The sequence below is a fragment of the Platichthys flesus genome, chromosome 5 (assembly GCF_949316205.1).
Source record: "Platichthys flesus chromosome 5, fPlaFle2.1, whole genome shotgun sequence".
Taxonomy (NCBI): Eukaryota; Metazoa; Chordata; class Actinopteri; order Pleuronectiformes; family Pleuronectidae; genus Platichthys; species Platichthys flesus.
In genome coordinates this window covers 21,132,356-21,147,895 of record NC_084949.1, presented here as the reverse complement: position 1 = coordinate 21,147,895, position 15,540 = coordinate 21,132,356, and the positions used below count along the sequence as shown (strand labels likewise).

Sequence of the window (15,540 nt, the reverse complement as noted above, 5' to 3'; positions counted from 1 at the left end):
TAAATTTGATATTCATGCTTCCCAGAGGAAGAACCCTTATGATTATGCTGAATCCTCACAACTCTAATGACACTAGCAGATGTTAGCACAGCATTTTACTTTTACAAACAGAGGATGCTTTAGGAACTTTATCACACTAGATATTTTCCAGACCCTGCCTGTGTAACATAAAACTGAATCATGTTGTCTTTCTGAGTTGACACATATGTAGAGATCCTTGTTTCACCAAAATATCAGATTCTGCAATTCCATATCAACTGACTGTAGCTTCAATAAACTCAAACTCATTTCTGTTTCGCTTGTGGCCTCGTCCCTCCTGGTTGGGGTAAAGGAAACATTGTTGTCTCTGACAATCTTCCCCCTGACTTTGACCAAAGAGAATAGTTTTGCCTCTTTGCCTTTGCATTCTAGTCTAACCATGGAGGGATCTGTGAGTGCATCTCTGGTTGTGACAGACTTAGTCCTGTGCTCTATGCGCCTGCTCTCTACCCCCAACCACCTCCTGATGACCCCTCTGCTGTTAGGAAATGTAGTGCTTCAGTCATTAAAGAAAACATTTCCTCTGAACGTGATCCAGTCACTGATTACGTCTCCACCACAATGTAATTGGAGAAGCAGTTTAAATGTGTATGAACATAATTTCTGTAACACTGGGTTCAGTCTGAGGTGAGTTAAAAGGTGATATTCAAAATCTTTGATAACATTTTTGAATATTATCTTCCAGAAGACAAGAATTTGCCATTTATTTTTCTTGACATGAGCAGTAAACTGGACAAGTACTTATTATTGATAGTCCACTAACACTATAATGTAGCACTTTTATTTGCATCATTGCATGCACGGTATTCTCGTTGTCAACCACCTGTCTCCTAGAGGGAGAATTAGAGGTCTATGTTTAAGGAAAAACTCATTCCATCACAAGTTTCAAGAATGGAGTCTTAAACATGGTGAAGTTTGTGTTAACAAAAGTGAGTAGGTGTTTAAAAATGCATATATATACATAGTACACAGTAAATTGGTTGTTTTTACTTTGGAATTCTCTTTTAAGGCTGCCCTACTACCCGTTTTGCACTTAAGGCGAATTTGTGGTCCTTGAACAGCAAAACTACTTGTAACATAAGGGCATCAAAAAAAGACCTTCCCAAGGACACGCCTCTACAGGTAAAAAATATATATCTTTTCTAATGTTTTGAATTTAAGTATGAACAAGAAATGTGTGTGAGACTTTAATGAGAAAGAGAAACAGTAAAAAAAACACACAAGGTCGTCGTCAGTAAGAACAGAAACTCCGTCCCTGTGGCTTGGAAAAGACAGAACTTTTTGTTTTAGCAAACTGCCCAGCAAATAAGCATAATCACCATCAGGATTCATACGGTGTTCTGAGACTCCTGGAGGCAAGCGGCCCCACTCAAATTAGCAGCTCTGATAAATCACCATTAATTAGCTAATAAAAGCCAGCAGGTGGTTCAGAGCCCAAAGACATTCCCCGGTTGTCTGAATTATGTATATTACAGGAGTGCACTGATAAAGTAAATGAGCAGGGGGAACAACAGATAGCAGTTCTGGAGGGCCCTCGTGTAATGCTCCAATCAGATCTCCTGCAATTCCACGATGCCACCCGCAGGAATACAGGTGGCTCTGACCCCCACTCACATCACATAACACACAGGGCTCCGGTGTGAGGCATATTTATACACGGGATTATGCATTCAGAATACAAAGTTTGCCTCGGCCCATCCCCGAACGAAGAGCTTGTAAAGATGTTATACTTTGATTATAGAAACATAAGGCAATTATTTGGCGAGCAGAGGAGCGTGGATTGATTGAGGCGTGATGACCTCCCTGTATCGAGGTGGCAAGGGCAGCGTGTTATCATCTTCATCATCATACATATTTAAAGGAAAACTCTTTTAGGGACCCAAATATATGGAAATGGTTAATTAATGTGCTCTCGCTCTTTAAACAGCCAGCATGCAACGTGGTCATTAGCATAATGTGTCAACAAGCTTGACGTTACGAGCACAATAATGTAGATAAAGATACGTTTTACAAATTTACAGTTAATAAACACGCATTATAGACATGGATTTAAGCAAAACTGCACAAGCAATTAAAACTTGATCTAAAAAGTGAATGAGAAAATATGACGGGAACTATTTATTGTAATAAATTTAATGTAAATTAGAATAATGGTACCAACATTTAACGTTTGTCATTGAAAAACAAACAAAATAACCACATCAACTTGTTTTTTTCTGCATTGTCTTCCCTGATTCACCTTAGTTTTTTTCCTGCATGTTACCCCCATCAATTGTCGATCTGTTGAAGAGCGTGAAGGAGTGTGTGTCCTTGTATTCATGCACCATACAAATAAAGCAGGGACCCTCTTGGGGACGTGTGCGCCACTTGAGCAGCAGTCACATCACTTACCTTTGGAGTGCATGCAGCTTAGCTACCCTCTTCATATAATCCCTGTGAAGCATCATTAGCCTGAATTGGGGTTAATAGAGGTTAATTCAACATGCGATAGCTGCATGGATAGCTGGTTATTCACAAGATCGTTGTTAGTCCCAGATTCTTTTCCATGGTTTATCGAACCTTTTCATTTTTTTTTTACATATTTCACATTGTAACTTCTCTATCGTGGTCGATGGCTGCCACGACCAAGTTTCCCTGTCAGCAGACGCCCTCAGAAATCTAGTTTGCTTCTTCCCTCCTTGGGTAAATGAGCTCTTTTCGGTGGGTTAGATGTCCTGAGGCAGCCACTTGGCAGAGGGTGAAAGAAATGGCAAAAAGGCATCCACACAAGTGGGACACGGGAGCAGATGGGACACTGATTGCAGTGTTGTTTACAGCTGTTGAGGTCCTTCCACGCTGCTCTATAGAGGTCAGAAACTGTGTCTGCTGCCACGTTTCACAGCACCGCCGCTGAGAGCTCCCCGGCAAAGCTCACTGTCAATGTTAGCAATTTTAAAGAAACATGTCGATGGACTACATTTTTGGGGTCTTTTTCCCAACAGGGTTATTTCTTGGAGATGTGTCATATTCGTCTTCTTCATTATTTTCTTTAAAATGTTCTTGTGTGGAAAAAAACCCCTGCTCGAATCAGTGCTGCTGGAAAGTGAGGAGGGAATAAAAAGGACAGCAGAGAGTGAGAAAAGAGAGAGGAACTGGAGGTAAAAAGCCATCCAACACAAAGGTCTTTGATGATCATTAACATTTCTTTATGTTCGCATTGAATCACTTTATATGGTTTTACCAGCGACGTTTCCCATTCAGAATCGTTCCATCAGGGTTTTGACTGTAGTCTGTATCTCAAGCAATAATAGCCCCGAGCGGTAGAAGAAATATATCCAGGGTAATCAACCTTTCGCAAAGGCACCTCAGAAACACGCATTTCAACAGCCCTGTGTAACCTGATATAGTGGCTGGCATCAACTAGCTTTGCCGAGACATTACTTCCAACTGAATATTTGCATGACAAGATCATGTAACTTTTGTGACTGGCAATAAAAATGCAATATATACCTCTCATTTCCATTACAGTCAATGACATACTCACCTGACATGTCCTCCTAGTGGTCAAGCGTGTGTGCGTTGTCATTTCTTTTTTTTGCACATTATGTACTTTGTAATAATTTGAGCACAGTAAATCAATTTTAAGTTCTAGTTTCAGGAAACTGTCTTTCCATACTCAATGCACATTTGCATGAGGTCCATGTTTTTCGGTAGCAGTCCTTCAATGGGAATGTCTGGCTGAAATTCTTCCGATGGCCTATTCCCAGAATGATTGGCAGCTAACAATCTGGATGATGCTAGTAAAGGCTGCAATCCAGTGTTGTCAGGAATACTGGAAGTACAGTTTTCAAATTTAAACACAGACATTTTCAGTATCTGTGACGTTATACTCTCCTCTGACTTCTTCCTTCTAAATAAAAAAAGTTACTTGACAATATATTGATGTTGCAAAAGATGCTTTCACAAACCTGTTGGATTTACAGGTTTGTGTTTTAATGTAGCTTGATTTGTCTGATTGATTGGATTGGTTGTAAATAGATACATACGATGAAGCCATTGAACTGGATTGAAGTCAATTGTGTATTTTTATTTTGATCCATTTAATGTTAACCTAATAGAATTTCCAGGAAATGTATAAAACTTGCGATACATCGAAATCCTAAAAAAACTACACTTTCTCCAAGATGATTTTACCCATGTTACACTATTGCCTCTGTTTCTTAGCTGTAAAAAACCTTCAGTGGAGTTTACTCCACCATATTTCTGGTTTATTTTTTGGAGGATATCGTGATGAGTCATGTTCACCTTGTATAACATGGATCCGGTGTTTTCACCTCTTGAAATCACCCCCTCTAAGACACAACGGTTATCACATGATACAAAATGCTGTTTTCCAACATGACACACCAGAGTAGAGAGTTAACGTGGAGGAGCAATAACACTGACGCACCAGAAAAATTCACTGAAATTCCCCTAGAAGCCCAATAAAAAGACAGGATTCATTTCATCACCAACATTTGGCTAATTTATTAATGTATCATGTTATTTAATATGATGGCATTCTAGTAGTTAATGTATTTTTAATAATGCAAATATTGTAATTAGCCCAACCCCCTCGCCGTGCATGTAATCTCATGTGTATAGTGTTTAGTGTTGATGCTTGCTGGGGTTTGCGTTCGCTCGCTCTGACGCTGCTCCTCTAATTCATCCAATATAAGATTCTTCTTATTTTCCCAAATGTTATTCCTCTAAATGAATGAACGAAGCCCGAGTGAAAGCCTCAGACTGTATCTGAATGAAATCAGGTATTGATTTAGCAAAAAAGTATTCCCATGTTGCTGGTGGGCAAAAAAGACTCAATGGACATTGTTTCTCTGTGGGTTGTCTACCGGTCATATTGCTTAATCATAATAACAACAAGAATAATAATGCTTGTAGATTATATGGTGTATAATGTTGAATACATTATGTAATGCTATAGATTAAATCCGAACATACAGACTTGTGCGTGTGTGTGCGTGTGCATGTGTGCGTGTGTATGTGGGTCCATGAGTGTGTGTGTGTCCTTATTGGTGCTTTGAGATGCATAGCCATTGAGGCCATAATTTAGTCCATTATGTCCTCTGGTTTGCGGTAGTAGCCCCAGGCCTCTGGCACTGAACGTTGTGTCATTTGCTACCAACTGGGTTTTTGATGAGAGTGTGTGACCTAGACGCCTCATCCCTCACCACTGTCTCATTCCCTTTATTTACATCTGTCTTTAGCATTCTAATTACTCTCTTTATTGCTTTAGCCTGGAGGAGTCTGTTATACTGGAGAGAAAAAAGGGAGACTAAGGACACTGGAGTTTTAACCAATAATAAAGCAGCATAACTCCCATTACCCAAAGGCAAAGATTGGGCCTGGGAGGGTCTCCTGTTATGGGCTGTGGGCAAGACAGCTATGGAGAGAATTTATATGCAGAGGTCCGTTTGCCTTTTCTGATGTGTACGTTTGAAAACAGTTTGTTTGGCAAAAGACAATTGGCTTTCCTGACGATTGATACTTGATACTTTCCCAACATGTGTATTGTCTTTATAATTAGAAATAATTTTCCAAAGATAAAACTGTGAATCACTAAATCATAGCAGGATTCACATGCTCTATTATATTCTATTGTCTATTCTGTTTTTGGACAATGTCATTGAGGGAAAAAGAAAAACTTTTAAATGGTCTGTCCCTTCCCACGGAATTTTATGAAATAGCATCAAGAGCAGGCACAGCAGTCTTTAATGAGCTCTCAACTTTAAAGACTTGAAGGATATTAACAAGCTGCTTGACAAATGGTGCTTAGAAGCACATTAAAGACGCAGCTAATGGCGCGCATAATGACGGCTAATTTTCGATCAGATATAAATTAGAGCCCCCAACAGTTATTTGCCTTAAGGACTTTATGTAAATGATTCTGTTCTGTATAAACTGAAAACTGAGGGAGTGAGTGAGTGAGTGAGAGTGAGAGTGAGAGAGAGAGAGGGAGAGAGACTTGCACTCCTTGTGGGTATGATTAATAGATCTGCAACAGAGCACGGCTGTCAAAGCCCAATGAACACACATCCACTAGACAGCTCTACCACCTTCTCATTAAGGTCCAATCTCCACGAGGTCTACAACTTACTCATTGGGAACACCTAACCAGCCTCTGTGAGCCGGCCTGACACTCCACAGCTGCAACAAGGAGATCCGGTGAAAATAAAATGCTGGTGTTTATAAAGGTGCATATTCTTCAGATGTTGTTAAATATTTGATCACTGAAGGCACTCTGATGCCATCAATTTACACATTAGGTCATAAGACATTACCGAGTAGACACAGTGAGGCGGAATTAAATGATGAACACATTTAGTTAATAGCTTGCGAATTTAAACACATTGTAAAGACCGAACAACTTGAGATCTGCTATTCTGATGTCAAAGTTGCTGGGGTGTGCCCATGTACATGTACTCTTATAAACAGAATGAGTGAAGAAGCTGTGAGCCATTGTTTATTAATCGGTACATGGTTTTAAAAGCTTCCTTACATCTATGTATGTTATGCTAAATTAATTCACATGATTAAATCACCTTGGTTGGCATTTTCTCTTTTTAAACTGACTTTGCAAAGAAAGAACACAAGTTTAAGATATGAGATAAGAATTGATTATTCTGGGAAGTTGCTCACGTTCATGAACTCGGGCACCGTCTTCTTCAGTGATGTAAAAAGTCTGGAAATGAAACTGACTCAATTCCTTATTTTTAGGTCAGTCATGTCATGTGTCTCGTTGAAAACATGGGAATAAATTCACAGAATACAAATAAATATATGTCACTAAAATACTTTGCCTTCATGTTCACTATAACAATAATTTGTTACTCTTTTGTGTGTGTGTGTGACTCACTATCCACCTAGCTGTAAGAAGACGTATTGCAGAAAGTTAATAACATTAGCCTTAGCCTTATTAAGAAGGTGTAGATGTACAGAAATAATCATAATTAAATACATTTCAATTTGCAACATTATGGGTCCTAGTTAATATGTGGATGACGTCTCTGGACTGGATTTAATTATTTATCAATATCTGTATTGATAAACTCCACTGGCTTCCAGACAGCTGTTACTGAACACAGCAAAATCAGTCATTGACATGGACTCCATGTTGAAGATCATTGTATCGCTACAGATTAGGCTACGTACAGACAGTATTTCCCCTGAAGCACAAGCATTTCAATATTAATTTAGCGTCACGTTAGACGATATAATGCACAAATTCACAAAACAGCGTCAAGTGTATATGGCCAGTTAACACAAATCTACAAAACCAAGAATTATAATACGGGATCTTAAAGAAATTAAACATATGCCTAGTGTTTCCATTAGTAACAAATATATGAAAGAGATGAAAACGCTCCGAGTAAAAAGAGGAGAAACTTCGTTTTGCATCCAAATCATTATTTTGGGGGCAGCCACATGTCAAGGGGTGACTGTGGCCTCCCAGCAGCCACCCTCTAATCACGCCCCTGAGCTATTTTACTTATGAAGGCTGAGAACGTTTCCACTGGCATTCATTTTACAGCCACTTTTTTTCAGATTGTAGATTTTCTATTTTTTTTAATTGAAAATATGATTAATTCCGATTTTTTTGTATAGTCTATTTAATTAATTAATATTCTGCGTTTATTTATTTGAATGTAATCATTTGGTGCAGAGATCAGACTTAAAATGCAACCTTGACTTTATTTTCTTTGATATCAAAATATATATGAATTGTCTTGAAGTAAAGGTGATGTGTTTAAACACATGGACCTGATGAATTTTTAATCGAGAGCTCTACGCATGTCTAGACAGCATCCAGCATGTGCAGCACAGCTACAGCTCTGCTCTCAGATTTCAAAATAAAGGTAACGCAGCAAAGGCCTCCACTACAATTATTCTCTATTTCTCACTCAAACTCTTAACCAACTTATTTCTGGGCCACGAGCATTTGATTTATTTTTTACCAACACACTGCAGAAAATAAATCTTATGGATGTGATGCAATCTCAGCATAATTTCAGATTTGTGTAAAATACAAAATAATAATAAAGTGTGTCAGGACTTGGATCAGGGACAGGTTTTTTTTTCTTTCTTCTGAATTTGGCCTCCAATGTGATGAAGAACACGCCAATAAGTTAAATTTAAGATTAAGTCCGAATTAAATGTGCGGATATAAAACTGTTTTTCATGGGTCAAGACGAAGATTCAGCCTTCGAACGAAAAGTATGAGAACACGTGTCTCCATCTGAAATCAACTCTGCTGTTTATGATTGTGTGTGTGCGCGTGGCTCACACGTGCGCGCGCGTATGGTCGAGTAGAAAGAGAGAGAGAGATATAGAGAGAGAGGGAGATGGATGGAGCCGTTTCATTGGCGGAGAGGCTGCAGTGCGCGCGGTCCTAGATCCAAATAAAGTATCCCACCAGCAACCTCCTCCTCCACCCAACGCTGCCCCATCGATTAGTTTCTGGAAAACACTTAACAAACTAATGACTATTGATGGCTGATTAATATTGCATCAACAACAACTGATTGGCGACACTATCAAATGGCGATGGCCGCTCCGCACCACGCAGCAGCAGCATCAGCAGCAGCAGCAGCATCAGCAGCAGCATCATACACACATGATAAATAAAGCGAAGATGTATGGCGGCGCAGCGTCGCGCGATTTATGGCTCGCGCGGTTCGTCTAATTCTCGAGCAGTCGCGTCTTTGAATTCAGACACTTGGCGTAAATGTACAGTTAAAATATTCTACTCCCGCGTCCCCAGGCGCAGCTCCGACGGTCCCTGGCTTCATTAAAATTGCATCAGGATCCCTGTGAAAGGGGGGGAATGTTCAGGGGAGAAAGAGAGAAAAATAAAACCAGAGAGGGCGTAATTATAACAAAAGGAAACAGCGCTGCCCTTCTTCGTTTTGTACACAGCTCCCATCGTGTTTTCTCTGTGTGGATGTATGGGGCCCATGCAGCGTGGTGGCTGCATGTGTGGCTCTAAGGTAAACTTCTCATATTTATTATATATTAGAAAATAGACCTTCGATTTTCCTCTTTGTGCTCAGGCCTTGTTTTTTTTCTGTGTGTGATTTTTTTTTCCTTTTTTTATATTTTTGGTGCTGGTGCAACATTGATTCGCTATCAAAGAATCTAGATTGATTTTTTCCAATATGTGAAAGAGAAGGCAGCAGCAGCAGCACCAGTCTAAACTGTCTGTCTGCTCCCTGTCTGTCTGTCTGTTCCCTGTCTGTCGTTCTGTGCTTGTCAAGCAGCAGCGAGGCTCCAATGCGTAAAGTTAATTTCAATTCCCGATGAGACCCTCACTCGGCAGCCCTCCCTGACCAGCGGTAATTAACAGGGATGGCTAATGACTCCTTAACTCGCTCCTCATAATTATCTGCTTTTCATAATTCGATGTGTAATTTAATAATTCGCTCTTATTAACGCATTAAGTGAATGGCTCATTTAGGGGAAATTAGAAGCACTCACCAGGAGCATCTTTTAATTGATGAACCATCATGGCTGTCGCATTAATAAGGGTCGTTTTGATTCTCTTAATTTGTCACGAGGATGGCGGTGGGAGATGTTTGGTTTGTGGATTGATGACATAGAGTCGTTGTTTTACTCAATTTAAAAATTGTGTCATGTGGTTGTGTATGTGTGTATTTAGGACATTAATTAAAATAAAACCTACATGTTTTTTAAAGGGGTAAAATCCAACCAACCCTTCGGTCATTCCACACTTTTTTTTAAACCTTGAAAATATATGATAATAAATGAATAGGTACAACAATTTAAAATCACTTGAAGCAGAATCTTTGAAGGTCAAAACTCTAAATGGCTAATTATTAAGTATTCCTATTTTTCTTTCTGTATTTCAAGGATAACAAATTCACCTTGGGTAAAATGCACTGGTATAATCGATTCTAAATTATCCCCCACACACACTAACACACACAAACCTAACCCCATGCACATGTATTGCAGGAGCTGTAAATATTCAGGTTTCAGGGATGCTCATGTTTGGCTGGTGCTCAGGTATCTGTCCATGGTGCTGAAACGCTTGCTCAGCCCCTCTCCTGCCCTGCAGCCCCCGGACCAGCAACTCTGCTCTGGACATTAAAAGTGCCTCCCTCCCTCTTTGTGTTCACCCTCTCGCTCCTTGTGAGCAACTTAGAACCACAGCTTTTTTGCTTCAAAGCCCGTGTGCATGCACGGAGCATGTTTGAGTGTGTATTTAAATAGAGACGGGCACGTTGGCAGGCGAGCTGTTTTTCTGGCGGGCTGACATCTGGCAAGGCTGCGCTCCAGGGACCCATCCAGCTCTCCACAGACCCCCTGATTAGACTCTAATAGAATATTAGCATTTGCTCTCAGGTAAGGCAACAGTGAGCTGCGTAAGCTGGCAGCAAGTCGGTGAGGAGGCCACGTGTGTCTTTAACATTGATGGGATCGAGATAAGGTGGATCCTGCGAGGCCTGCGTTGTGTGGCGAGGCCTGGGGGAGCCCGGTGTAGCCCACACGTCAAAAATAAAGCTGCCTATAGTAACACTTCACATTTTCCTCTTAGTTCTTCATCTCTTGGCCAGACAGTGGCAGAGCAGCTTGGTTGGGGGAGGGGGGCTGCATGGTGGTGTCTTGCTCGTGAGTACTTTGACAGGGCTCACGGCTGCTTTTAAGATCAAACCTGACACCTTTCTGGATCTGCAAAGTCACGTCACCTTATTTTGAAAAATGTCAGTATTTTCTTTTGTCAAGATAACCTTAAAGAATCCATTAAATGTATTTTACAAGCTCTGCAGCCCACAGCTTAAACCGTTTCCCTCCTCCTCATCAATAAATAAACAGATGAATTAATAAAAAGAATATTAGTCTGGATGAGCCACGTTACACAAGTGTATTCATGCAAAACGTCCGATTAAATGTTAAAGTTTGTTCTTTAATGAAACACATATTGCAGTTCAATAATTAAATAAATTAAAATTACATGGATGAAATAAATTAATAGAATTATTTAACCAGGAACCTAAAGCAACATACATTACAGAAATAAGTTACCTCAGCTAAAACAGCAATACAGCAAAAACCTGTACGGATATATTTATGTGCATCAACTGATTCCAATGAAATATTTACATTGTACACGTATACTTCCATGAAGCTGTTTCTTTTCAAGAAAAAACATTACTTAAACAAGGTGATTTTAACAAGCAACGACTTCATAATAATGATGCGCGTATTTAGCCTATTTATACAAATAAATAGCAGGAAAACATACATAAAATAATTTAAAAAGAGAATACTATCTCATATATATCTCGATTGTACCATCTGAAACGTTAGAAATCGTGAAATTAAAATTTTGTGACTGCACATTTCGCAGTCATTTCCCTTTTGAAACCAGAACAACACGCGTAACTCGCTGTCAGAGTTTGATTTTCTCAAGCAAAACGAGGAGGGGGGGAATCCCAATAAATATATAATGAAGTAAACATGACCTCACTCAATAAATAGTTCATAAGATACAGGCCCACGCTGAATTGTAAACTTATTGCAGCTGGCATGAAATCCTAGTTTTTTTCAAATGGGAAATCTACGAAATCCTTACAAGTGAGTCCCTATTTCGATTATTTACTGATACTGAGGCCTCATAATAAATAACCTCCTTCCTTTATCCAAACCCCAGGTATCACGAAAATATATCCCTGACTTCGATCACACACATGGTAACAAAATAAGTGGAATTAATTACACATTTAGACACAAAATGAAGTGTGTGACTGGTAAATTATTCATTTACAAAGGGGTTATTTGGCAGTAATCTAATATTAGCTCTCAAGACCAAGTCGTGTGTTGTTCTCTCAATCCCCTCATGGACCCTGAATAAATGTCAGACTGCATCGTCATGAACTCGGAGGAGGGGAGGGGAAGGAAGGGGGGGCAAACGTAGCTTATCCTATAAGCCTAAAAAATAGCAGTCACCAAACCAAGTGCTTTGAGTTAAACTATACTCCCAATAACAATGCTGTTTGCATCAGGGTCTAAGGAAAAACCACAGTCCTCATCTGAAATGGATCATAAATGAAAATGAAAGCATATGCAGAGTCCTGTTAAGTCATTGGAAAAGGTGAAGTGTGGAAACAGTGGTCTTACTTGCTCTGTCACACGAGGCTTTACTGGACTCCACATCTCAGCGAGTAAAAGAGGTGACTGCATTGTGGTGGGTCATTTTTTTTGTTTTGTTTTTTTGTCTTTTTTCTTTCAGTCATTGTTCAGTTTGTAGGAATTTTTCGAAGTTCAAAGCACAAAGTCATCGATGATTGCAAAAAGGTGTGAGATAGGAAATATGATACAAATCGTCTCTAAACAGTTCCAAGTCTTTTTTCTGTTTGTGTGGGTGGTGGTTTTTCCAAAGCGGATTCTAGACGCATGCTGAGTATTTCATTCGTTTCTGTTTCTGCCGCTGGTTGCAAAACCAGACCCGCACGACGTTCTTTTTCAGGTCCAGCTTTTCCGCGATTGCTGCGATTTTCTCCGAGGAGGGACGCGGCTGAATGGCGAAATAGGCCTCCAGTGATCTCTTCTCCGGCGCCGCTATCGACGTGCGCTTCCTCTTTTTCTCCGCGCCGTTGAACAACTCGGGTTTATTAAGTTTCTCCCTGTGTGATTTCTCGGCTTCCTCTAGCCACGCTTGCAGGATGGGCTTCAACGCGATCATGTTGTTGTGAGACAGCGTGAGGGACTCGAATCTGCAAATGGTGCTTTGGCTGAGGGAGCCCACACCAGGAATCTTCAGGCTGGCTAACGCTGACCCTACATCCGCCTGGGTAACCCCGAGTTTGATCCGTCTCTGCTTAAACCTCTCCGCGAAGGCTTCCAAGTCCCTTGGATCGGCGTCCACGTCGCTCATGCCCATGTGCGATGGCAGCCCGTGGACATGAGCCATGTTGATGGCTGCCTGGTGCATGTGGTTCATGCCCGCCATGTGGGCAGGGTGCGCAGCCGTGGAAACCACCGAGCCATCCGGCCCAGCCATGGATCCTAGTGCCAGTCCCGGGGTGATGTGGTCCAGCAGGTCCCCCTCCAGTGCCTGGTGGGGCTGGTGGTGGTGGTGATGGTGGTGGTGATGGTGGTGGCCGTGGCCGGACAAGGCGGACGGATGAGAAATAGGCACCGAGGAGGAAGAAGACGAGGTGCAGGGGAGCGAGTTCATGGTGTGGTAGGTTGCGTCCGGCTTGAAGGGACTGTGATGTGGAGGGTGGTGGTGGCTCTTGTTCTGCGAGGCTATATCCACCGCCGCTAGAGCTTCAGCCCGGGCCAACAAACTCTCATCCAAGCCTCCGAATATATTGCTCTGCAATTGCAAATAGAATGCACACATAGCTGTCAGCAGGGAATTCTCCCTCCACCACTCGGTTTAAAACATTTCCAGAATGTGAAAAAAGAAATCCTAAAAAAAAAGGAGAGGAGGAGAGGAGCCCACAAAACAAGACGCATGCAACATCCCAGGTCATAAAAATTAATACGAAAGGCAAAGCCGACTGAATACATAAGTTGAGCAGAGGAAGAAAAAAAAAATATGGAGGTGTTGGGTGATTTGCTGTGCAGACATGAAAAAAACATCAAGCAGAAAAAAAAGGAAAAAAAAAAAAGTGGGCTGTCAAAATGTGCCTTTAAGCTGTGATTATGCAGAATACGTACCGGTGGGGTTGGGAGACAGGCTCGCCGCATCGCCTCCGAGCCGCCGCCGTTGCTGTTGATGATGCTGTTGCTGTGTCGGGAGGACGAGCAGGAGGACGGTGCATTGGAAGTCAGGGTGGATGAAGAGGAGGAATGCAACGAGTACTTGTGTTCGGGCAAGCTGCTGTGGGCCATGGCAAAAGCCTGCTTGCTGTTCAGAGACATCATCATCATCTTTGCTGGCGTCCGAGCCTCAGCAAGTTCCTTTTAATAAGTTAAGACTCCGCCTCCTCGCTCGGGAGTCGAAGCCCCGAACTGCTTCGCTGGAATCTGGAGTCGCCGTGGAATGAAGCGCGGGCTGAAGACGCTGGTCCAAACACTGAAGTTATCACATCTATTTATTATTACGCGCGGAGGTCTTGGCTGTTTGGGCGAGTGAGAAATCGCAGGTGCCACCGAGCCATGCAACTGCGCGCAGCCGACACCTTTCCCTTTGTGAACGTGTGGCTGCTGTCTCTTTCTCCTTGTATCACTTCAATCTATTTGTCTTGTCTTGTCTTTTTTTTTTTTTACCTTGGATTATTTGGCAGATCTCCTCATGGACGACGCCAAAAAGGAAAAAGGGAAAGAGCAAACCAAAAAAAAAAAAAAAAAGATATGAAAAAGTTTCTCTCTTCTCTCTCCGTCTCTTAGGATTTTCCGAGATACTCGAAGTTTCTTACTCCTGCCTCTTCCCTTCACCTGTTTGTTTCTGTTTTAGTTCGTTCTTTCTTTTTTTCTCGTTTTTGCTCAAAAGTTTCCGTCTCGAAAATGACCGTGAGTGAGAAGTAATGGCGGTGACAGTCTCTGTATTGGAGGCTACCTCTTCCACTACGTTCAATGCTGCGGGGACCCGAACTGCCTCTGCTCTGAGGCGAAGGGCAGACTGAGTCTCTCTCCTCCTCTCTCTCTCTCTCTCCCTCCACCCCTCTCTCTCTCTCACACACACCCCCTGTCTCTCTCTCTCTCTCTCTCTATCTGCAGCTCTCCCACCCTCTCTATGTCTCTCTCTCACACACACACACACACACACACACACACACACACACACTCTTTGCAGCTGCACCTGAAAAAACCCTTTTCATGATTTATTATTCTTCATTAGCCTCAGCAGCAGCAGCAGCACCACCACCGCCGCCGCTGGGGACTTTGCGCATGGGCAGTGCGCGACAGGGCATTTATTTCAAATGACTCTTTACTTCTCGCCACCAACACCTCGTTACCAGCACCATGTCTTGTGAAGTTCACAGACTTTCCGAATTTCCCATTTTATTGCACCGGCATTTTTTTTTCTACTTCTTTTTCTTCTTCTATTCTTGTAGAATATTGCAAATGAAATTGTGCCCAACAGACAGTTGCGCGCAGAGGAGACGAATGAACACCATGGACAGCTCCTCTTCACCTAAAGTAAAGCTAACTTGTCATTGTAATGTCAAATATGGATTTATATTTGGTTTTATTGCGAGACCTAAGGTAAAATAATATTTCTCAAGAAAAGAAATTCATATTAACTGCTAATATTTCTATATCATTCTATAGAAAAACTGTGTTTCGTGCGATTCCTACTCATTGTTGATATAGCCATTTTCTTACTAACTGAATAAATCAGGACAAAATACTGGAAATAAATTCCTAAACTATACGAGTGTGTTATCATTTTGTTGTACTATTTTCTATTGTCATGCCTTGGGTTTTACATTAACAAAAAAGGGACACTAGTTAAAGGCTACTTAATGGATGACGATAAAAGTGGAGTTTTAA

At 41.4% G+C, this 15,540-nt stretch overlaps 1 protein-coding gene across 1 annotated transcript; it reads right to left on the bottom strand.

Moving 5' to 3' along the window:
• Positions 1-11,027: 11,027 nt before the first annotated feature.
• On the bottom strand, positions 11,028-14,227 carry pou4f2 (POU class 4 homeobox 2). Its single transcript, XM_062388104.1, has 2 exons — positions 13,762-14,227; positions 11,028-13,414 (listed from the first exon to the last, which is right to left on the bottom strand). The coding sequence occupies exons 1-2, from the start codon at positions 13,972-13,974 to the stop codon at positions 12,482-12,484; spliced, it is 1,146 nt and encodes a 381-aa protein (XP_062244088.1). The 5' UTR covers positions 13,975-14,227; the 3' UTR covers positions 11,028-12,481.
• Between the last annotated feature and the right edge of the window lie 1,313 nt (positions 14,228-15,540).